We start from the raw sequence: 25,811 nt of genomic DNA, 5'->3' as shown, positions 1-25,811 counted from the left end.
TTTCTCTCGTGCGCCTGGGTGTCTCTACCTTAACCCGTTCTTGCCTTCAATTTCTGAAAACCCATTGATTTCTCTTTTTTTCCTTTTTAACGGCGAGCCAAACAAATAACGGCTCGTTCTTTGACACGACAGCAGTTGACAGGAAGAAGCACGGCTTTAGAAACGCATCTCCTTAGGGAAGGTTACATCACCGGCAACCACATGTTGCAACTTTTCGGAAAGAGCGAGTTAGAAAGAGAGAGAGAGAGAGAGAGAGAGAGAGAGGGGGGGGGGGGGGGGGAAGGAATCCCTTTGTTGTTGCACGGCTTTGACACGGCTTGGTACTCCCTTTTTGGGCCAGCTGAATTTCTGCTTCCCTTTCTGCTCCAATTTTTTCCGTCTCAACTTACACGCCAGTCATGGCGTGCTGTTCGCTTTCCCGTCGCTTCATCGTCTATTACTTCGTGCCTGCTCGATGCCAGCTCGGCGATTACTGCCCGAATTAGGCGATACGGCACGTACGCGCAGCAGGCCGCTCGGAAATCGCCCACTTCTGATTACACCGGCAATCACCGTAATAAGGTGGACGTGCGTGCCGGCGCGGGCCAGCTCGCGCACGTGGCGCGTCTCGTTGCTGAGGATACCAGGATCGAGCGGCGACAAGTTTCACGCACGCTAAATCCGCCGGGCCGTCGACGGTAACGTCGTTGGCGCGAGCGCTACCAGCCACTCCGGCACGTAGCCGATGATTTCGGTATCAGTGATAAGTGGCTAATTGAGCCATTTTGCGCGGCGAGGCTGAGCTGCGGTTATTATAGTGCTCTCGCGGCCGTTAACGCAATTATCAAAACGATAGCGTTTCACCTTGACGCCTCTCCGTAACTCGAAGAACCCATCGCCCGTGGTGGCGACCTGCGTCGCCATTGCGGTATGTTGATCGTCTGTTCGTTACTGCGTCAACTTTGCAATTCGTTTGTGTTTCGGGTTAGCTGGGTTAGTGTACCTTGAAGTACTTTCGCATCTGCCGGCGATGTGCGAGTCTCCGATGATTACGACGTCCGTCTCTCTCTCTCTCTCTCTCTCTCTCTCTCTCTCTCTCTCTTTCTCGCGATGATGATCGTAAAAGTTGACTGAACTTGAACCGTTACTTTCGATCTAGTTGGCGCGATCACGCGAAGACAGTTGGAAGCGTGGAGTTCAGCTTGTCGCCAGGATGTCAAACACAAGAGTCGTATTCAAGTGACGTTTCAAGTGACAGTCGAAGCAGCCATTGCAGTAACGATTGAAGTCGAGCCAAGTTTGCAGAAGAGCCCTTGTGTCACTTCATAAAATTCGCACGATACATTTAGCCCGCCGAAGGAGAGTCGTGTCTTCCTCCTCGCGAAAAAATTTGGAAAATATGAGAGAGATAAATAAGAACTCGGGAGTAAAATGTTTACATCACGATTTGAGAGGGGAAAATATCGCTCTCCGATGCTGTTTAATATCTCCGTCGATTTACAACGCCAAGTCATCACTCGGCGAACAACTATAAATACCATCAGGCCAATTACGAGAATAAATAACTTGGGGAGAGAAAGTTCGTTACGGGCGAGCTGACTGGCCATTTACTAAAATGCGCTCTCAAACGGATGTGCCGGGCGAACATTAGCGTGCTAAGCGCAACAAGAGCGTGGGTTGCTTTTTGGCCTAACGATGGCCTTAGCTCCGCTAAGGCGAAGCGAGAAGCTGCTTGAGCAGCAAGAGAGAGAGAGAGAGAGAGAGAGAGAGCGAGCGCGAGATATCCACGCTTGGAATGCAGCATAAGTACGCGAGGGACCGTCTTGGTTCGGCTAGCACGAGAGGGAGAGAGGCCGGATTTGACTTTGCAGTTATGTTGCATGCAGCATCTCCTTTCAGATATGTTTAACTTGCTGGATATTCAGGAAGGTGAAGGAGAGAAGGTGCGGAGAGTAGGGCGGAGTCGAATGGGAAAAACGTGTGTATGAGAGGGACGAGAGCGCGGCGCCGCGCTCTTTCGACTACATAGAAAAAGACAGAGAAAAAGACCAGTAAAAGTGACGAGGGTATGATGTTAATATCCACCAGCAGGTATATCCTCATTTACCGGTTTCTCGTCCGTACCCTTCGTCCTTACTCTCGTCTTTACCTCGTCCCTCTGCTTGAAGCAAGAAAATTCATCGGTGTTTTCTTCGCAAGCTATAGTCACAAGTTCGTCAATTGTCAGGTTCGTGTACTTTAATGTGGTTCTTGCGACTTTGAAAGTTTCAAAGGAAAAATAGAAGATAAATGCCAAAGAGCGAGAAAAGGAATAAGAAAAGCTAAATTGAAGGTCCCCGTACATAGTACCACGTACGAACATACTAAAAGCGTACAAAGGTCGCAAAGTTCTTTGCAACATTCCGTATTTGCGAAACTACGGAATTCTCACATCATGGAAACATACGTCTTCGACCAGAAAAAAACTGTCGAGGAAAAATCTCCGTAAGAAAGTGCAAAAAATATCTTGTCACAGTTCAGTCGAAGAGAGAAGCCGTTTTTCATCGGCTGATTCTAAGATCTTCGGTGCAGGCAATTTAGCTGCTGGAATGCTGTTGTTGCACTGTGAGAAATTGCAGACATTTAGCTGAGTCATGATAAAAATGATTGTTTGATTTGCAGTTTATAAATATATAAATATAAATATACAAGACAAGGATAAATAAGGTAATTGTAAATAGAAAGATATGCGCTTTGATGTTTAATATAATATATTATAATAATATATTAATAAAGTGATAATAAAATATATTTTTTCAAATGAAATACATTTTTGACATCTGTTTCTTAACTCAACACCAAATGGGCTTTTAACAGACGAGTTTTTTATACGCCTAGCGATAAAAGAATAGAGTGTGTTATGTAATTGCCACAAACGAAAGAAAAGATGAGAGTAGAGTCAAGATATTCCTTGGAAAAAATTCATCTCATAAATGATTCGCCATAAAATATCTCTCAACAAATATCCTCGCGCAGCATCCTTAACGCACACGCAGAGGGATCAACTATGGCGGTGATAGTAAACAAACAAATGGACTCTGCACAAGAGATACCGCAGGCGGTTCAAATAAACAAATGACGGTCTGTATATTCTGGCTTACGACCGTCATGGATCCTTTGTGTCTGCGCTCCATGCGCTTCGTGCAACGTCTGGACATTCAAGCATTAGACCAGCAGGATTAGACACGCCGCATACCCGAAAAATCAACCGATCCCTCTTCACTCTCTGCGTGGTGTAGGTAGTGTCGATATGTGTATTGGTGATACATGACGGCTGGCCTAGCAAGGATTATGTTCTGTGCTTTTATTATTTCCCGCAAGACTAGACTGGCAAGGGCAATGGGAGGGTCTTGTGTATCTCCGAAGGAATCTACGCACATTTTCACTTAACCAGTAACACGTTTCTACCGACGTCGAAACATTCCGGAGTAGTCGGATCATTAATACCGGTCTTCGGAGTCTTCAAGTACCTGCTCTTCGACTCTCATTTGTTATCGTTTCTTTAGAACTCATACAGTGATTTTTGAGATTCTTCTTCGACCCTTCTCTGTAACTCGACTTTTGAACCGAATTTTGAAAATTTTAGCGCGAAAATTTCAAAGTGTAGAACACGATCGTTCTTACAACGGTCGATTGATCGTTTGATCGTTGAACGGAGATTGATAATTGATAATAATAAAAATCTTTCAGAATAATTGTAGAATACAACGTGAAGATTGAACGTTGGTTCATAGATAATTTATTTTTAGAAATGTAACATTCAACACTCGACAACAACGCGCTCTCCGGTGACTGGTGAAGAAAAACAATATCTGGTTCCTAAGCAAAACATGTTATCGTAACACGCAATGAATAAAATTAAATAATTATAAGTTCGATAATTAATTTATTTTGTGCTTCGCAAAATACGTTTCATGTTTGACCGACAACAACATTCGCGGATCGAATGAAAATTTATGACGCATATATCTTTAAGATTGATAATGATAGCATGAGGTACGAGGTATTCACTTCGACCAGATACTGTTATGTACATGTAAAAGTAACGGATACGTTTTTGCGGCCATCTTTATTCATGTCGCCTTTCGTTATTGAAAGTATACGACCACTCTCCGTTCCGCCGTCTCACGGCAAATAATTTTCAGACCTCCAATTAACTAGTGTCCCCAACATAACTGTCGCCGAACGAGAATTTGTCTAAGGTTAAGCAGATCGACTAACGATACGCTCGTACCTAAAGAACCTGTCCGCCTCCGGTTTCACCGGGTTGTGCGACGCGACCTCGCTAAGGAATAATCGTGAGCCCGAGTGAGCTAAAATGATGGCACGACCTATGTATCGTGAAATAACGGTATGAAGCAATTAAGAAGCGCTTACGAATTCACGGACGAGATAAAATCAACATAAAATAATGCGTTGTTAATTAACTGATTAACTGATTGAACTGCTCGGAGATGTTTCAGAAGAATTTCGCTTGCCAAATTCGACAAAATCATTAACCCTTTTGGTACAGTTTTGGTACTTGCTAGAATTTATCCACGACCCAGATCGCGTACAGTCGACGTTTGTACCTAAAAAAAGTTGAGTTACAGGCAATTGTAACTGGAGGAGTTATCGCTTTAACAATTAAGATAATTAATAAGAGAGAGAGAGAGAGAGAGAGAGAGAGAGAGAGAGAGAGAAAGAAAAATGGATAGATATATATTTTAAAGCGTGTAACCAGAGTGACTTGGTAGAGCATTCGGCTGTAAGACGGAAGGTCCCAGGTTCGATTTCCCGGCTCATTCACTTCGATTTTCCTAATTACTTTTCTTTCGCGCTTCAAAGTTAATAATAAAAGTAAATAACAGTAAAATAATAGTAAAAATCGTCAAGTCGACGGATAGATTTCAATATCATACACATTAATTTACGTCACGTACGACGATAAGATAGGGTCGATCGAAAACTCTCAGCACAACGCTGCTGTGTCGATCAATTTTTCTTGAATTAAGAATTTGATGGGCTTTCAGGAAAAATCGAATGGAAGGGTCACGCTGCATGAGGCTCGCAACGATCTGCAGTTAGTGAATTTGTGCGTACCTTCAAGATCGGCGATCGTTGTAAGTAGACCATCGTGACGCTACTCGACGCAAATTGAAGCTTCAGAATGACCCAAATCCGTAAACTGCAACTGCGCAGCACACTTTCGGTCAATATCCGAAGTTGCTTTCTAATTTATTTGCACTTCTGTAGATCGTCACACACGTTTTCGATGAAAAGTACCAACTCACGCTCTGCACACGTACCCACACGTGCACCGTACCATTACATTTGCAGTTTCATGAATTATCGTTCGTTTCCATCGCGCGTTAATCTGCGCGTTCTATCAAAAGGGAAATGCATTAAAGTAATACTTTATGTATCCGAAAGAATCGTAAGACGCGTATATTTCTGATTGGTGAAACTACTGCTCGTCGACGTAACGCGTTTCGACCACGCGCACTAAACGAATAATAGCGAAACAAACGATCGGTCTGCGACGCAGAAACATCATTTTAATTCGCCGGTAAGAATTGCCGTAAAAGTAAGTGGCGACAATGTGGCACTAACGAACCGATGCTCCGAAAACACCCGGAAAAGAAAAAGTGCTAATTCGAACCTTTCAAGTGTAAATTCTTGCGTAGCACTGCTGTGAACCCACGCTTTGTAAAAATGAGAGCGTAACGGTTATGCCTGTTCTACTCTTCGATTGTCGTCCCGTGACTCCCTCCTCGTCTACCTCACACCAGCTCGTTTTTAATCCATTAGCCGCCATGCAGCATTAAAGAAGGAGCTAGCGATTCTTTACAAAGCTTGTTTTGTTTAAAGAGACGAGATGGGTAGGGATTAAAAATGCGAAGCGAGGATGACGAGAGAATTCCCGATGATGACGCAAAAAATTTGTGAAATTTTTTTCTTGCGGAATTCGACGTACGCGATAAATAATATCCAACAAATAATACGAAGGAACAGAAATGGAACGAAAAGGACGTTAGACATAACTACATTGGAGGACATTCTTTTAGCGATTTAGCCTAGATATGCGGCGCAGAGGCAAAAAGGAAAATTGAAAATGCAGGGAAAGATTCAAATATATTTACCGCGTCTTAAAGTGCGTCTTTGAAATGCTCTTAAAACGTAAAACGTGTTTTTCATGCTGCCGCTGCGTATCCTGCATTTTCGGCGGCACCTCGAGGTACTCCGAGTTGTATTTAGAAAAGCATTAGTTACGTGAAGGGCGAACATCCGACAGCTGCAACTCGCCGTTGCGCTTACGTTACACGGTGGCGCGATGCGGCCAAGCTTGCATTAGTGCAATGACGGCTGCTATGGCGTGGTAGAAAGGGGATGTTCTTGAAGCGGGAGGAGGAAGGATGAGGGACGGGAAAGGATCTCTTTGTCCTCACAGCAGTACTGACCTGCTTCACCCATTGGCGTAGACCCCGCCGACTCTCGAATTATCGAATCTCTTTTCGGACGCTGTCAAGCATATAATATCTACGAGGAATGTCTCCTCGCGATAATAATTACAACATTATTCATTAGCGGCTGCGTCAGAGGACGACGTAGTGATCAAATAATACACCGGCACAAATAATCGAAGATCCCAAATGATCAAACACAGTAACGTGAAATGGCGCGGATACTGTCCATTATTACACAAATCAATGTTAATCGATAACTCTACTGCGAAATAAACGATTGTAGAATGCTCTGAAGAAGGCTCTGTATCTCTGATAACTCTACGCAAATGTAGCGAAAATTAACAAGAAGAATTTTAGGATACAACGATATTCTTAGAGGAGGTGTTCGTACAAATTGTGACTTTATGCCGATAATATATAGTGTACAAGTTTTTCAACTTTTGAGTTGATTTTCTCTCTCTCTCTCTCTCTCTCTCTCTCTCTCTCTCTCTCTCTATCGCCCCCTCCCCTCTCTTTCTCTCTTTGAGCTACGTCACAAAGTGAACACATTCTAACAATCCGTTACTTGTCACTTGCCTCTATTCACACGTTTCTTCCTCGTAAGGTCTCCAAAGAATTCCTTTGAAAAAAACCGTGCTGTACGCCATTGAGTGACTTATTTTTCTCGCGATACGGCAAGGACCCATCGAAACCGGCGAACTAGCCTCTCGCAGCCCTGCTGCGTTGCGGTTAACTTCTGCCATGAGGCCCTCCGACTCCGTCTCTCGAAGTATTGTACACCCCATTGCTATTTTTTGACAGGTACCAACGCGCGCGCGCGCGCGCGCGAGTCCACCTACGTACGTAGCAGGGATTAGCGTGTAAAATCAGAATGCTGCTTTTACGGGCCCATGTGCCCGGGTGGGGAGGTGGGCAGCGGGGGCGGGGGCGGGGGGGAGGGAGGGAGGGAGGGAGGGAGGCGGGCGGAAAGGAACCTCTTTCACTCCGTTCATTGGTATTTTATTATCGGCATCGTGGTCGACCGAGATACTTCGTCCAGTACCAGCGGACTATTAAGCCCGGGGATGATAAATTTTTATAAAGCCATTCCGCCGTTAATAGTCACTTACTTTCAGTCAGATTCCTTCGAAACCTGTTTTTTAGTGGGGCCGGGAGGTAAGGCATACGCGACTGCGTAGTACATTGTGACAGTCGGTGTACCTGCACGCAAAACCTACTTACCTACGTCCAGGCTATCGACCGTCTATATTTTTTAGGACACCTCCCCGCGCCGGAGCCTTTTAGCGTGCGACAAACGACGCGTGAAGTATTGGACTGTATTTGAATGCGTTACGGTAATAGACAGGTCGCGTGTGTTTATGTTTGCCGTCTGTCTCGCTTCTCGCGCACGAAACAAAGAGGCTCGCGCGCTTCATTGTGTTCCCAACGGCAATTGTGCAGTCCCTCTAAGAATACCGTACGACTGCCGTTTTCCGTTTTTCCTCAGCTTCAACGTGTTATCAGAGCCATCTCGCGGTAAAAATTCCGCAGAACTGTCGCGCTATGTCCATTGGTTGCGCTACGAACCGGCGATCGTTTTTATAATAAGCTTCGAATCCCATCGACGTCGATTGACCGACGCCAATGTCCCGAAAGGCATGATGAGAAAGCTCAGCGAATTGATTTGTTAACAAAAGTTAAAACTGAACAGCGTGTACCCTTCGTCCGCTTGAAAAGGTCAGGTGGTACTTTTGTGGGTCCAAGTGGCTTCACATACCCCTCCACACAGTCTCCATTTACCTCCGAATGGCACCCAAATCGTGACTGTCCATAACCCTGATTTAACTTTTGACCACTCCTAAGTGTGTGCGCAAATATCCAACAAAGCCCTTGTTACTAAAAAAAGAAAAAATTCGTTCTCTCCGCTGCACCCTGTCTCTCCCTCTCTCCTCGTTCTCTTCTTCGCTTTCTCCCGCTCGATACACATAATTCACTCGAAGGAAGAAGAGTGATCTTTCTCCCGATGTATAACACACAAGTAGGCCATTGTTCGTCGTAAAATCGACCCACGATTTTTATTATTAAACCTAACCCAAAAGTTAGACGCCGACGCACCATGAGGTCGGCCGCATTGTTATAAATCTGAAAATCTCTTGAAATAACGCGTCTCACCTATGTGAGAGAGAGAGAGAGAGAGGGAGAGAGAGAGAGAGAGGGAGAGCGAGAGAGAGAGAGAGAGAGAGAGAGAGCTGCTCTCCTCGTCGGGCTCCTCCGGCCGAGGTGTTTCGCATCTTTGATTCGAGATAAGGATCTCCCCGTCGTCTGCGCGTCGAACGCCGCGACGGTATTTGATGAGGGGCGACAGGGCGCGCAGCGGCGTGAATGTGCGGCGAATGTTTTTCTCATTGCCTCTTTACACTTGTTTGATCTGTGAACGTGCAAGTCTCTCGCACTCGACGCGCGAGTCTCTTTCGTGCCTCCCTTGCGAAGGACTACCGTGAGAAAGCACAGACTCGACGCACGGACATTATTCAGTCGGAGGGAATTATCTTACGACGGTCGGAAGCGAATTGCTCCTTTGATGGGACATTAGAGATAAACATTTTGGGCATTCGTGATGAAGCATTGCTGTATACGAATAAAACGCGTGTGAGAAATTTTTTTTTCAATTCTTTTTTATAAACGCAAGTTACACAAACTTGATGAACTAATTTTAAGCACGGGACGAGGGTCGCCTAATGCCTGCGTCTCGAGGAAAATATTCCGAATAAAATTTCATGACTTCGAGTAAATGGCAAGGATGTGAGAAAGTGTACTCACTCGGTACTTCACGTTAGGACTGCCATTGAGACACTTGCTTGGTACCACCGCGATGGAATGTTGCACTTTAGCGCGGGCCGTCCTCGCGAGATCCTAACCTCACCGTTTCTCTGATGAACCCACGACGAATTCTTCTCGTGCCTTTACCTATCGGGAGACGCGGTAACGCAATCTCGGTAACCAATAGCGTTGTCGGTGGAGGGTAATCCCCCACCTACGGTTCCAGAGGAGCAACGAGCTAAGAAGGCCCGAAAATATCCATGAAGCGTAAAATGCGGCTCCTATATACGTATACATGGGGTACATAGGCGTCTACGTATATAGGGTGTGCCGGATAGTCGATAATCCCAACCGCGACCAAGACGAGACCTCCGAGTCCAACGCTCGCGACTAATTCGTTCATTAACTCCTCGATTTTAAGGCCGATACAGCGGGACATAAATTACGCGTCGTGTTGGTCTCACTGCAAAACATTATCTCTCACGATGGCAAACACGATATCGATGTGTATATATATATATATATATATATCGATATCAGCATGTCGATACGTATGCGAAGAAGAGGAGGAAAAAAAAGTACGCCTGTGCGTACCATGACTTGACGCGTCTCCGTCAGCGTGTTTCTGATATACGGACAAGGCCCGCTTTACGACGCCTTCTTTGTGCGTTTTGGGCCTCACCAGGTAAGCTGGCCGATGCGGTGCGATTCATAATGCGGGCGCTAATGTCCACTTACTGCGCGGCGGCCACCACGGGCCTTCTACGACTATTCGGCTGTTTTAGTGCTTTACAGCTGCCATAATACCTGCTTTCTTCGGCCAAGTCAGGTAGAAAAACCTCCGGCCCAGAATCCCGCGAGATTCGATACACTGGCTTACGATACGCTATCGCGCGAGCGTACATGCGCTCGTGAAAAATTATATTACTTTATGCTCGCGTGTAAAAATATTTATAGAATGGCATTTTGGGATCAGTTTGCTTACCCCGGTGTAATCTCGCGAAAAACAGAACCAACGGACATTGGCCGTCGGAGGCTCCCCGAACGAGCCGCGTTTATGGCTAAGTTGAGTTACGATTAAGTCGGGGAAAAAAGTTCAATACTCCTCTCTTGTCCACATTTTCGCGAAAAATATTTAGAACAACCACGCAGAACTGATTAAATTAGTAAATTCTCAATCAAACAACTCCAACTACACTTTGCTCACTATCGTATCGGTATATAATATTACGTTCATCAAAATTTAGTTTTGATCGGTAAAAGTCCAGCGGACTCAGATTGACGCAGCGCAGTGCGAGACTTACGAAGCGTCAGATCCGGCCAGCGTGGTGCGTTTCTGAACATCATAAGGAGGAAAACGCAACAAGATCGATTATGCACCTGCAAAATAATGAAGCGCATAATGAGGGGTTTTTGACTCGAGTTTCCGTTGATTTGCCGATCGGCACACACGAGGCGCTCATTGGGTGGTCTCTCTCATTACGATCGTTTTCTCAATGACTCCGTGGCACAGTCGGTCGGAAACATATGGTTTCTGGCTGCGTTGATTCACGATGACTGGCCCCACAGAGGGTGGTATTGTACAACTGACGAGTGATTTTTCATGGTAGCGGTTCGTCAAAAAATTCACTCCGGTTCCGCAATTAGGTCTCATCGGCACAAAAACTCGGCTCGATTCAGTGCGGATAAAATGGTCGAATCGCTGCAGCCGATGATCGTGACGGTGATTTCGGGCGCCTTAACACGTTTTTGGGATAGACCCCTCTCTCTCTCTCTCTCTCTCTCTCTCTCTCTCTCTCTCTCTCTCTCTCGATCTCTCCCGGACAACAACGAGGAAACGGAGGAAACTTGGATCGGGAAATCGCGGTGTACATGATCTTTACAGATATATCAATCAGTGCACTTGCGGAGAAGGAGAGGGGAGGAGGATACAATCAACCGGTATCTCGTTTGGCGAAAAGAAAAGAAAAGAAAAGAAAAAGCAACAGAGCGGATGCAAGAACCGAGCTTGAGGGTATGCCTAAAAAGAAAAGAGCTGTTGTCCATTATTTTCGCGTTTCCGATGGCGTTTCGAGCGATAATAAATCAAACGAAGAATCCACCTCTCTCTAACCATCTCCTCTTCTTAATGCTTATCCATCCTCACGAACGACGTTCGTTTGAATGTCTAGGCGGGTTAGAACGACGAGAGAAACAAAACCAATAATCACGCGTGGAGGCACAACTCCGGACGGAATACTAGTCTGTATTTCCGAGGGGAGGTATTTTCGACGCTCGTTGAGCAGCACAGAAGGAGTCCTCAAGGATACTTTCGGAACTCCCGTCGCTCTAATAACCGGTGGCTCGCGGAAAGGGGTAGCTCTCGCGCAATTCCAATCGCACGGACGAAGAAAGCTGATAGAGTAGGCTACACGGGGCTACAGCCGGGGAGGAATGGGGGGGAGTAGATAGACCAGGACGAACCGCGGCCCGTGGCCCGAGTGGGGATACCGGCAATTATCATTTCTTGTAGGAGCCGGCTGTACCGTCACAGACACACACAGGCGGTTTTGCAACATTCGGGCCCTCATTGTGGCGTGGTTCCTCCGCGCTGCCTCCGCTGTCTCTCTTTTTCTCTTACCGTCCGTCTCCTTCCGCGCACTCTCTCTTCGCCTTTCCGACCGCTTCGTCCCGCATACACTGAAACAAAACGAAGGAGATGCACGGCGCGCTCTCAAGGATAACGACTATGAGGCCTAGCCGCGAGAAGCCGGCGGCCATATTGTGGACAATTGAAACCGTTGCACCGTTTCTCGGTACCTGCAGCTGCGACAACCCGGCCGCACGTATCACGCACGTCGCAACAACGCAGATGCGCGTCGCCCGGGGGCAATTAATGCGCTCTCACGTACTCGCTCCTACCCGGAAGAAGGGAACCGCGGGCAATTAGACGTGTCCCGAAGGAGCGGGCGTCGCGGCACGGATCTTGCGATTCGAATCAGAGCGCAGAGTTTCTTTCGTAATTGCCAGGCAACGATGAATAATAAATACCGTGTACCGGCATTCATTTTCGGGAACACGACATAATTGTAGGACGACTGATTATTACTTTTACGCGAGTGAAATTACTCTCGAAATTAATTCTCGATCCGACGGGCAAGTTGACATTAGCTGACTGTTAGCTAATTATTTCGTTTCTAACAAAATATTGCGCTCTACGAAAATTATCCGCTCTCCGCCGATGTGAAGGATCAAATATCCGCGGGACTTTGTGTGGAAGCGAGATATCGTAAGCGTCGAAATATTTTTATTCGCCGCCGACGGGCAAAAATGTGGCCAGCTACACACGGCTTTCACACTGCGGCTGAACAAAGAATGCATTTGGCGTATTTAGAAGCAGGATTTCTCGAGGACGAGGAAGAGAAGGAGGACTGAGTAACTCGATGCCACTGGCAGTGATGCAAGTTCGGCACCAATATTTGAAGCCATAAAGAGGGGAAGGCCCGTCTGTGTAACGCACACGGCCTCGCAACGCGGGCTGAGAAACTACACGCGTAAACGCGCCCAAAGAGACCGACTTGGCGCAACTGAACTTTTCTTTCCTCCAACGGCGATATAACTTCTGCATAACCAGACGCGAGGCCATCCAAGCCATATTCACAAACACGTATATACAACTTTATATTTTTCACATAAAAAAATATATATAAGTACATTTCTTTTAACATAATATATTTAAATACGTATTAAATACGTATATTTAAATACATTTAAATATCTCCTATATATATATATATATATATATATATATTCTTATATATACATCTTTAAAAAAACATACATATATTTAAATCATATGTGGAATAATGGAGAATACAATGTATCCCGTTTTATCTTGCCCTCGCTATTTGTGCTCTTAGCCGAGTCGCTAAAGTCGCGACGATAAAGAGAGGCTCGAGTGTATCGCCCCGGGCATTTTGGAGAGTCGCATGTTTGTCACGGCGCGCATTACGCTCGCCTAAATGCGCGCGAATCGCCGGCGAATCTTTACGATCGTCTGTCGTAACGGTAGCGATTACTCTCGGCGCGCCGCGAACGAGGATATAAAAATCTCGAGCCCGGGGGAATAAATGTAAATCGCCGAATTTTTCAAGACGGTGCGAGAGGCCCGGGTCGGGCGTCGCCGGTAATGGAACTTCGACACCGCCGAGGTCGGCCGCAGCGGCGGAGGGGCGCAGAGGAGTGGGCCTTACCGAGCGTAAAGGACTTAGGCGGGCCGAGCGGGACCCGAAAGTCGTCCTGCATGGTCAGAGGATCCAATCTCATTTTGTACTAGCATGCCTCGCTCACTCACCTCCGGGCCTCGAATTACTGACTCTGCTCTTTCCTTCTTCCCCTCCCTCCTCCCCGCCTCTCTCCCTCTCTCGCTCCCTCTACCTTCCACTCCCCGTTCTTGCAGCGTCCTTGTTCCGTAGAGAGCGGTCTCTCCGCAGCACCCTCCCTACTTCGACGTTGATCATTATCGCCAGACATTCCGAGATGCGTCCGCGGTGCAAATGCGGCATTACCAGATGCAACGGTCTTTCAACTTTTGTGATTTGGATGAGAATAGAACAATGGCGATATAAGTAGTTTCTTACGGTAGTTTCCAAGGGTCGCAGCTTCTTCCTCTCGGGAGAAACGCTTTTCCTTCATTTGCCTGCGGTCGCGTCCACAATACCACCGCTCCTTCAATCAATGGAATCGTTGTTATCCCGTTTCTGTTCTACCTTTCTGTTTATCCACCTCGTATATAATTTACGCGTTTAATACTGTGGTGCCACGCGGAAAGATATATACATTTTTCCGACGAGCAAGACGAGTAACATTTCGCGTGGAAACTCGACAATTCTCACGCGGCCGCTCGGAGGCCGCATTTTTCAGCGTATTTTAGAGACAGAGGGCGAGAGAGGGAGAGAGAGAGAGAGAGAGAGAGAGAGAGAGAGAGAAGAAGAGGAGAGAGGGAAATCAGATCTCAATAAGAGCGCGGTGTAACTTTTCCTCCTCGTATAACCTATAAGCTAGATTCGCACGAAGGACTGGGTGTACACGAAAGGATCCGGTATATAATATCCTGTGAATTTATCTGAATTACATTATCAATTCGTGCTCATTGTCATTATCTACCGGGCGGCCGGCGATCTCGAGATGGGGCCGATTCTTCACGCTGCACTAAGGCCGTGCTAACAAAACTGACTGGAAATGAACTCCCGACGGCCTCATCATCGCCGGCTAACTCGAGGAGCTCTATCCGCGCGCTGCCTCGCCTAACACTGACGCTTCCGCGCGCTGCTCATGCACTAGAGAAGCCGTGTACGGTTTCAAAGAAATGAAAGAAACAGAAGCGGCCGACGTTGATGAATGAAGCTGATGAATCAGATATCCCCCGTGAGTATCCTCGAAAGGCCTTTCTTTACGATCGCGGGCGTCAAGATAAATAGGTCCTTCTTTTTATTTCGCCTGATATACCCGAGGCAGCTATTCGGCCGCCGCCGGTGTATGTCGGATCGAACGCGCCCGGCTTGACTACGCTTTCGAGATTCTCCAAAGGTTTCGAGTTTTCGTCTAGCGCCTTCGCCTGCGCACGCGCGCGCTATCGGGTCCGCGGGAGGACCCCGACGAGTCCCCAGAGGATCATTTTCATTAAGCTCCGGAATGCCGACAGATTAATTCATTTGGGACGCGTCGTGATAAGATGGAGTGATTAGTTAACGATCTTTGCGCTTACCGATCGTATATTACTCGAAACAACGTAAGAGAGAGAAGGAAAGAAAACGAATTTTTTTCTTTAGAATAATCAATCGGGAAGAAAAGTCTGTGAATAATTCAATTCCGAAAATATACTCGTGTAATTAGCATTTTTTTTTTTTCTTTTAGTCAGAGATACCTTTCATACCGCTAAAAACAAGCTAAAAAATCATAGCATTTTCTCTATCCGCGTTTTCACGATTTTTCACGATTACTCGCAATTCTCGCGATCTCCACGTCGCCGTGCGAATTATCGCGTGTCCGATGATAGCTCGCGACACTATTCGCCGACGCCCTATCACGCGGGTATCTCCACTAATTGGGATTTCGCGGGATCGTAAGTTGGCTGTGCCAGAAAGAGAGAGAGAGAGAGAGAGAGAGAGAGAGGGGCGAGAGGGAGGGAGAAACATACGGCGGCACGGTAGAAGGCGTGGGTCCCAGCACGGTATGACGCGATAATGCGGTACGGGCCCCGCTGAGGGCGAGGAAGGGGGGGCCCGAGTGGGTGAGAAAAAGACAAAAAGAGAGAATCGGACGCGCGAATAAGAAGAAAAGAAAGCGAAAGAGGTGACGGAGAGGGGAGAGAGGGGAACGGGTGGTCCTGCCACACTGACCTTGACTAGGCCCGAAGTTGAGGTGGGTTGAGGTGCTGCCGGGCCCTCTTGTCGCGCCCCCTCCCTCGTCTTGCCGCTCTTCCGAGATCCTACCGCCTGTTCCCCGCGCGCCGACCGCTCCGTGCGCACCGACGGGCCCCACCGGGCCTGCCCTGTAGTTCTGCATTCGCAGACTCCTCCATCAAGGACATCACAAAAAGTACATTAGACGAAAACACGTTGCCATTATACCGCGGTGCGGCGCACCGCGAGAGTGGAGAGCGAAAACGCTACGTCTGCGCCGAGGCCGGTGTGCACCGACACTGCAGGCCCAACCGCCGCCATTCGGGCCCCCGCAACACCGCCGAAAAGGCCCACGGGCATCTCCCCTGTCTCTCTACGACTACGCTTGGATTAGGCCGCGCTCGTGACCACACGCGTGTTTTCGGTAGGGAATCAATAAGAAGAGAGAGCCCGGCTCTCCCGGCCGACGACTAGTTAGCGAGCCACAAGCGCGATCTTTTCAGACTTTCGAGTTTCAGATTTTGCCGCGTGGTATGCACTCTTGTATCACATTTTCTTACATAATAATACACGCGATTGTTGTATAATAATACGAGAAATTTGATAAGTTAAACTGGAGACAACTCATGAGGATGATGTCTTTATTAGATTAGAGCGTATATATATATATATATATATATTTCTTTTTGAAAGTAAATACCGTAATATGAGCGACGAATTGAAATCGGCATCATCTTTAGAGAGATTATTCGACTAGACTCTTTTATGTAAGACTATTACAAGACGCGTGAACAAGACGCGAGTACGCGCGAGGAGTATAAAACTGTGAACATGAGTCACAGGCAGAAATATCGCTTGCGTACAGATTTGGCGGTATCGATCGAAGCGACGAGTGAGAGATTCACGTTCGAAGAAGAAAGAAGAGAGGATACACAAATTGTTCGTCGGTAAAATTCACATCACAATTAATCGTCGATCGAAATCGTCCTTTTGCTTGAGACCAGTGAAGACCAGCGAACGGCATCGAATGAAGCATATCTCACTTCTCGGACCAGGAAACAAACGAAATCACTAGTATAATGAGAGAAGTTAATACACGGTAAGCACGTAACGTCGTTAAATCGCAGCCGGTGATTGTGCGGTTAATTCATGAGCACGGGGAATCGTAAGGTGGCGAAACGCGCGCGCCTTAACTACCGCCTTTACTTCTGGCCCTCACGGTGCACCTCACCACTCACTCTCTCAAGATCAAGGTCAGCTCTCGGGAGATGACTGGACTCTTTAAGCGACGTACCTTTTCTTCGTTACCCGTTACGTTTCTCACTCCGGCTCGCATACCGCAGCCCGCTTGCGGAAACACTCGCACGCGCGCGCGCGCGCGCGCGCACGCGAGTAACAACGCGCGTAACGCCGGCTAAGGACTTTAGCACGCAATCTTGTGAACAAGACGATAACATGGTAATCGCGAGTTGTAACGGGACGCATCATTGCGTCCAATCGCCGCCGAGTCCTGTGCGTCCGTCGTTACCGCGATGGAGAACTTAAAACCGTACGATATTAACCGCGCTTATCAATCGCGACGTAATGGCGAATCTGACTACGTTTGACGACAAAAATAATGGAGAGTCCCCGAATCGCTCGACCGATTTCTAGCAGCCTTACAAGTAAACCTCGGGGAACGTCAGACGCCGATTTGTTCCCAATTTTTTATAGATTTTATTTTAATGTCAAAATATAAAGAAATCTGTTATCATTTTTGGCTTAAATTAATTTTTTTCAATTTCTTCGAAATTTCTGAAGTGTTTTGTTCATTCTTTTTTTGTTCATTTCTTGTTCATTTTTTACCAGATTTTGACGTTAAAATGAGTTTGTTTGCTGGATAGTGAGCCGAAAGATTACCCAACGTCGAATGTAGCGTAAAACTGAACAGCAATGACGTCAGCCATATTAGATCCGCCATTTTGAATTTTACAAAACGGTTCGGATTCATAATCGGCGACATGTGTGTGTGTGTGTGTGTGTGTGAAAGTTTCAACAAATGAGATATATATATTTTTAAGAAATATTGTTTTAAATATGTATAAAATAGTGCACTTGTGCAAAACTTGAAAAATTTCGAAAAAATTGGAAAAATTAATTTAAGCTAAAAGTGATAACAGGTTTCTTCATACTTTGACATGAAAAATAACTATAAAAGATTGGAAACAAATCGGCGTCCGACGTTCCCCGAGATTTACTTGTTAGACCGAGCCGAGAGTCGGCTAACTCTTCCTCTAAGTTGCGAGGTTTCATCAGCAGAGACATTTATGGACTAACAGGATAGCCGATCCATCACGTTACAATATATTAATTCTTCGTGAATAAACGAGTGACTCATGAGCTGCCCTCGCAGCTCCCTCTCGGGGGACTTGAGGAACGTGTGAGGGACCGTCTCGGCCCTCGTTTACACACATTCCAGCGTGGTTTATTAACAAATAATTCGCTGTAATTTCGATTAGAGACGGAGCACCGCGCCAACGGCGACAATGATACCGAGAGTCTGATTCTCGCTCGAAGCTTTCTCCAAAGCGACCATTAAGTGCCAGCAACGACTGGCTGTGGCGTACCTAATCCCCGACGCACCTACACATGCTCCGTGCACGATCTAACGGATTTATTATCTACCTCGATGTTGTATCGCGCGTGGGCGGCCACCGTCGCGCCGACGTTACCTTCATGACGCGGCCTGATATAACTTTATGTCTCCGAGTGACTCGGTAAGCCTGTTGAACGCGAATAATGAGAATCAAGAGTGGCGTATAATGTATATATAATTTTGCATTATCGGCGTAATATATTGCAAGCCGCGGGGAGTGTGCAAAAAATGCAGTACCGTTATTTTACACTTCGAGTACGAGTTCGTGCCTCGTGTTCTCCTTCGGAAAAAGTGAACGCCGTATTTTAAGCACAATGTTGCATGTGTAACAAAACAATACACCCCTCTCGTCGGATCTTAAATTCTGTCGGATCTTAAATTTTAATTTGAAGAATTGAATTTTAATCCGAAGAATTGGAGATTGTACGCAGATCGAGCACACCTTGATGCCTGAAACGCTCGCAGCAATTGTAGCGCGATACTAATCTTTTTTTACCCCAGCGATGGCGATTCTCCTTGCGGTTTCCGCGTATCCGGCGACATTAAAATTCCTGCAAAGAAACGCGAGCCTGGTGAAACGTGCAACGTCGTCCGGTGCGAGGTGAGGGTTAATTGTATTATTTAGAGGCAAAGTGATTTGTGGCGGGAGGAAACGGCGCGCAAACGAGTTTCCATATATGGCGGCGGGTTCACCTATATATCCGTAGTTCGTCTCGTGAAAGTCGAGCTGTGTACTCGACGTATTCCGCACCCACATAAGCGAATAGTATCTGATCACTATCGCGCGATATTTTATCGGCGAGTTTCTTCCGCCGATTTCTGCAATGAGACTCTTTTCTAGAAGAGGGATTCGACACAAAGAACTCTGCGAAAAGTGAATTAGTCTCCCACGGACGAACAGAGAAAACTCTTCACTTTTGTCGAAATTCAAGCCCCGACGGAATATTAATCAAGACTGTGCCGCCACTTCGACGAACAATAAACTGCTCAACTGCTCCAAATTTCCGTCCAGCTATCAATAGTGACATTTGGCATCGTTAAAGTTCGTCTATTTTCGGTGATGAGGTCGTAAACCTATTTTCCTCGTGGGTATTTAAAGATATCCAATAGGAAATTTCATGAAAACCTCTCCATACTCCGAGAACAGATACTCCGAGAACGTTCTCTTGCTAACAGCCGGTATCTTATTGTGTCGATACTCGAGTTAGATACCGGCATCAAAGCGCAGCTTGCTTTCTGATTGGACGCCTTGTGATAGGAACATCTGAGAGCTCATGAAGTCGCACGGTATTTATGGAGCGCAGTAATCGATACTCGCTTTCAGTCGCGTCCGTTAACTAGTCGCGGAAAATAATGTTTGCTCCCAGAAAGATCCACTCGGCATATTCGTCGCATGCATAAACGGGTGCAAACTTCTGCGCGTCGAGACAACAAATAGTCCCTTTCACGCGCGAGAATACATTCGTCGTGTCGAGTATGAGTTCATCTTGAATTCTCGCGGGAAGAAAACTACAATCGACGCCTTTCGAGCCTCTCCTAATGAAGTGCCGCCGAGCGAGAGGAAAATTCTCCACACGGCGACAGGTGACATCTGTGTGTACAGACGCATCGCTCGTCGCTTGAAAATTTCTGATAGCCTTTGGATTTTCCTCAAAATTCTCGCTCAACGCTTCGTGCGACCGAGAAGGATCCAAGAGCTCGTATGTATCAATACAGGCGAAACTTCCGAAAGTCGTCTAATTGCCTCCGGCAGGCCCGTGCCAGAAATGCCGGGAGAATCGCCGGAGATAAGGCAAACGTCTCAATGGAGACGGACACGTTCTAGTATCCGACTGCTTTGAAAAAAATATTTATTATTTATTCTAACACCAATGAATGAAAGTAATAATTATTGTGAAAAAGACTCCAATATTTTTGACGATCAGCTGGAAAAAGATATACCTAATTTGATACTTTTGTATCAAAATAAAAATTAATTAAATAAGTATGCACCTACGGTTCGGCAAAATAACGGTTAATCGTTAGTAAATTCATTAAGAGATAGCATCTATATTTTTATTACTTCCCATTAGCACATATGAATTTTCTAATTGAGGTCAGACACTGCGACAAATTATATCCGTATATTGGGCCATTACCTATTTCAACTGTCACCGGTCACTGGTACACTATGATGCGCTTCATTACTTGTATAAATATTTCGTTAATAATAGATATATACATTGGTTTAAATAATTTTTCTCTACTTAAGGGAATCTTGAGTTTTCGAATAAATGCAAATATTTATATGGAAACTATTTTTAATATTAGGTGTACAAATGAATAATCCAATTTTTTCAGCTACATTCAAGGTTTATTTTAAAAGAAAGTAAATTAAATTGTTCAATCAAAGTATTCGCCGTTGCTTTCTATAACTTTAAGCCATCTTTCAGGCAGCTGATGAATTCCATCTCAGAAAAATGTTACGTCTTTGGACACGATAAAGTCGTCAAGCCATTTTCGGATCTCATCCACTGATTGGAAGTGCATATCGGACAAGGCGTGTTGCATCGACCGGAATAAGTGATAATCGGATGGAGCAACGTCTGATGAATACGCCGCAAGTGCTGCAAGACGTCCCAGCCAAGACTCATTACGGTGTCTTTTGTATTGGAAGCAATGTGTGGCCTGGCGTTGTCATGCAACAATTTCACTGGACGTTCTCCTTTGCCAGTATACGAGCGTTTTCGTACCAATTCTTGACTCAAGCAGATTAATTGATACGTTGGTAGCAGTCCGCAGTAACTGTTTCACCCGGTTCCAACAATTCATAATAAAGCACGTCCTTGATATCCCACCAAATGCAGAGAAGAACCTTCTTTCCGAAGCGATTGGGTTTTGCGACCGATTTTGATGATTCGCCGGGATTTACCCATGACTTTCTGCGTTTCGGATTGTCATAGAGTATCCATTTCTCATCGCCCGTAACGATTTTCCACAAGAAAGCTGCTCTCGACGCTGCTTATTGAGAAGAGAAAGACACGCTGCCACTCGTTGATTTTTGTTGGTTTCAGTGAGTTCATGCGCTTGGGCACCCATTTTCCTTCTTTCCGGATCTTTCCCATCTCATGTTTGGCGTTTGGAAATCGTTTGCCGCGTTACTCCCAACTGTTCTGCAAGCTCTTGTATTGTGTTTGTGCCGAATTCTCAGCGAGCAGTTGTTCCAAATCATCATTATCGCATTTCGAAGGGCCTCCAGGGCGTTGTTTGTCGATTAGACTGAAATTTTTAAAACCGCTTTTAAACCGCTTACCACCAAAATGCGCACACATCGTACGATACAACACCTTCGATGCAGTGTCGGATATGCACCTTATCCGTTGCCATTTTCGACTGTACTGAACTGAATACTTTTGAAGGTTATGTTGGGCCTATCGCCAAACTATATGTTCTTTCTAACAGCTACGTGTCAACATTGCGTAATCACAAAAGAGCGGGAAAATCTATTCAATTTAAAATTGATTTCGTAACTGCTTAAAATAATTTGGATTCTTCATTCGTACACCTAATATTATATATTGTATCTTTTATGACGACTTGTGTTTAAACATCCTGTTGTCAACTGGAACATTTACCTTGAATCTGAGCGGATTTCGCGCGCTCTTGCCGCGGCCGCGGCCGATGGAGCTGTCGAGTTTCGTGGTGGCGGGACAGCTCCGTTGACAAACGATACACTCGGGCCGCATTGTCGGGCGGATCGATTGGCGCTCGTCAACCTGTAAATAGAATTGATAAAACGTCCAGTCATTCCTGACGATAGGATGACTCTGCCGGCATCATTACCAGCGGCGTCGCGTGTGCGTGCTCCTGCGATGATACACCCGAGCTTTCTCAGGCCATTGAAACGGCCGTTCCTCATTCAAGCGCGGCGACTCGATTATGGTGTTCCGCGAGTCGAGCGCCGTTTGCGCCGTAACGTAAATTCGTGCTTCCCGCGATGATGCACAGTCCTGCGGAGTGCCGGAGGCATGCGACGGTCATCCTTCATCTTATCGTTGTCCACGTCGTAAGAGTTAGCTCAAACTCCGAATCTCGTGTTTATCCGAAGCGAGCGCGATCCGACATCTCTTGATCTAATTTATACCTCGGGCATTAGACTCGAGGTTAACGAAGCGGACGCGCGTGTGCCTTATTGCACGCTTGGCGAGTGAAGTTTTGCAAAGAGAGAAAGACACGTGAACGCGCGCGCGTACCCGTAGGCGTTACCCGCGTTTCGGGCATAACTCACGACAAGTCCTTGGCATTAAATATGTAAATGCCAAGCGATCGGCAACGCGGGCGTTTAATTCGTCGGAGAATTGCCAATCGCGCGGGCATCTCGTCAATTGGATTTCGAATGGCGTTCCATGAAATCATTGGCCGGTAATTAGGTTGCGCATAATGACGGCGCGGCGGCCAGACAAACAAGGTCCGTTTGTGCGCGAGAGGCGGACGCGACGTTCGATTAAATTATTATTAAAGGTTGATTCGCGTTTGTGCACGTTGCAGGCATCGTTCACGGCCGGTCGTTGGAGCGAGCGAAGAAGATGACGTTATCGCGCGCGACAGCGATCGAGACGCGCGAATATCAATTTTGTGACAAAACCGACGAAACAAAACGACAAAACGTAGCGGAAATAAATTTCAAATGTAGAAAAAGATTTGAGAAAGTGCTCTGATCTATTTCGATTTCAGCGCTCGTTATTCGCGGTTAACACCGTCGAGCCGTGTAGACATTCAGTGTGTGACCGCGTGTGAAAGAATGGAAATTTCATCACGCGTTAATTGCGTTAGTCTCGAGAATGTATGAGCACGCGCAAAAACGCGCGCGCGCGCGTTCTCTTTCTGTTTTTTTTTCTTCTTTACCAAGCGTTATATCAGGATGTACTTGGACGTGATGCGTCATACGTAATTTATTCGCGCAAAGCGTGGCATGCATCTCGCTTGGGAAAATTTCAGCGTTATCATTACGTTACATCACGAGCGCGCGTGAAAGAGAGAGACAGAGGATGGTATTATCACCAGCCGTGATTTTTAGTCCCGATCAAGTGGCATTCCATGAAAAGCGAGCGAGGGCATTTTTCAAGCTCGCCGACATTCGCGACACACTTCGCGGCCATTGCGGTGCGCGGTGCCGGTCTAACAAGCTAAACGCCGCCGATTAACGCTTGTTTACGATAACGACTCTCTTTTTCTTCCTTTTCCTCGTCCATCGCGCGCGCGCGATGGACGAGAGGAAGACGCGCATGAAACGCGCCAACGAAACGATGAAGAATATTGCGTATGGACGTTTTATCTGGGCGTACTAACGATCGAGGCAATTTCCGACGGCGCGATAAAGAATATTACAGGCCGGCCCGGTGGTGGGAGGGAGGAAGGACTACGAGCGATTACAAAATCGGAGTTACCGCTTGCGCAACGCGAGTGTTAACGGCAATTGGCGCTCTCTCGCGCATGTACGCAATCGTCGTCGTGTACGCACGACGCTGTCCGGGCATATGCGTGGTACTTACATGCCAATGACTGTAAACACCGGCGGCGATTGCCGTAGTAATTTGTGCGGAGCGCATGTATCCGAGAGGCAGAGAGCCGAGAGAGCGCCGGCGCGGCGGCGGACGTCGAACGGATCTCGGCTATCCGAGAGAATTCCGGGGCGATTTCTTGCGTGGATACAGCCGGCTTTTACTCGGTCGCGCCGCGCCGCGCCGCGCCGGCGCGCGCGGCGGTAGTAACGTCATTATCCGGCGTATCGGCGTACCGACACTCGCCGGGTGCCGGGAAATTGAAAGGAAACGGCGTAAACCCGCCGTAACCCGCGAGCGCCTTGCGCGTTTCTTCCTCTTTTCTCTTCCTCCTTCTTGCGTGCGCGCGCGCGACTTCTTGCGTGCGCTGCAAGTCTCGCGGATACGTGTCGCGCGACTGTCTGTGCTGTGCGCATACACGCACCTATGCGGCGCACGTATGACGTCCGATATGCTCGACGTGCCTGCGTGTTTTGTGTCGTTATAACGCGTTTGACTGCGCGCAAATGAAAGAGGTGCGCTCGGGAAGAATGAAATTCGATGAAGCGGGCATTCCAGCACCGGAGAACGCGTTTGCCTCGTTATGCCGCGGCGACCAGTTCGATGTCGCCGCCGCTTATCAGCAGGTTCCAGGTTCGGACGAGGAATTGTAACTTAACTTGCCGTATTCCATGGAGAAAACTTCGGTAATGATTACAGACTCTAGACGCGAGGTACAGAGAGAGAGAGAGAGAGAGAGAGAGAACGTGAAACGAGAGATAAGAAGCTCTCTTCTCTCGACAACGAACGACATTTGCAATGTTTTGCTTCTCATCGGCTCGTCACTCCGGATTGTCTGTCGCTTTTAACCCTTTTTAACCCTGAATTAATTTATCCGAGACCTTCTTATTACACTTTTTTGTGTAATTAAATAACTTTTGGTATACTGTGAATATAAAAAGTAGGAAAATAAATGTTACAACTATCCAGTGATTTTAAGCTGGTACTTTAAGTGCCGTCAGAATATAAAGGATTATCGCTTGAAAAGATCTCAAACATCCTGCTAATTTCCCGACATATAAGTAATCAGATGTTAATATCGTAGCTATATAATTTGTTTTCTCGGTACCCACTCTCTAAAAGTGAATCAGTGCACTGACAATTAGTGCCTAATCGCTGAGTTTCACTGATTCACTTTTAGACAGCATCGAAGACAGCAAGGAGACCGTTGCAGGTAAAACGCAATTGCAGGATCGCGGATCAGCTCCTCGGCTGGCGACATTCGCCGGCCTAATCAGCGCGATATGTTCACGGGTAAAAACTCTTGGGAACCCGTCTTTTCGAATGTTCTGACAGAGGTTGTACCTGAGCGTTCACGTGTGCGCCGCAATAATGCACGCGCGCGCGCGCGCGCGCGTTATACACCCACGCGATGAGTGTGTGAGCAGCGGCAGCGGCAGTTCACGAGTTGGCTTTTGTGTGAAGCATGGAGGCGAGATCGGTACTCTCCGAGGGCCTATAAAAAGAGAAAGCTGGACGGTATTCTACTACGCGCGCGTATCTAGGTACCTTTCGTGCACGCACGCGCGTACCTGCGCATAGGTGTAGCCGGTGGTGCGCCAGGTGGCCGGGTAAACGCGCTTGTAAAGCGCACGACTCGCCTCAGTTTCTAAGCCATCTTCGTTCTCACTCTTCAGCTGTACATATATATATATATATATTTTCTTTTTTTTTTAAGGGGGGAATTTTACACGAGGAAGGCCGTCTTCAAGGCTATTTTTACGAATTTTTTCAACAGAAACGGTAAGATCAATGGACTTGAAATTTTCACAGTGTATTCATTAACGCTCAAAGTATAAAATAAATTTTATTGAATCACAAGAATCATGATCTAATTTGTAATTATAAATAAAAATGCGGTCATCCATTTGCGAGCTTTATGTTTGCTCGTCGATACAATTCCGGGCCTCTCACTACTCTGAAACCAAAAATGAGAAAGATTTTTGAAATA

The 25,811-nt window shown here is 46.6% G+C and overlaps 1 protein-coding gene across 10 annotated transcripts in view; it reads left to right on the top strand.

The window, feature by feature from the left end:
• Positions 1 to 25,811, top strand: part of Ca-beta (Calcium channel protein beta subunit) — a 96,829-nt gene that overhangs the window by 37,954 nt on the left and 33,064 nt on the right. For 6 of the 10 annotated variants that reach the window (XM_025305687.1, XM_025305688.1, XM_025305686.1 and 3 more), the window contains exon 3: positions 5,031 to 5,120. The exons of 3 other annotated variants lie outside the window; for them this stretch is intronic. In XM_025305687.1, coding sequence (XP_025161472.1) covers positions 5,031 to 5,120 — 90 coding nt within the window. Of the gene's footprint in view, positions 1 to 5,030; positions 5,121 to 14,627; positions 14,670 to 25,811 lie in introns of those variants that run through there. One more of the 10 variants, XM_025305697.1, reaches the window with a different exon arrangement.

Source organism: Harpegnathos saltator, unplaced genomic scaffold, assembly GCF_003227715.2.
Source record: "Harpegnathos saltator strain DR-91 unplaced genomic scaffold, Hsal_v8.6 scaffold708, whole genome shotgun sequence".
Taxonomy (NCBI): Eukaryota; Metazoa; Arthropoda; class Insecta; order Hymenoptera; family Formicidae; genus Harpegnathos; species Harpegnathos saltator.
The sequence above is the reverse complement of the archived record's forward strand: the minus strand, read 5'-3'. Positions and strand labels throughout refer to the sequence as shown.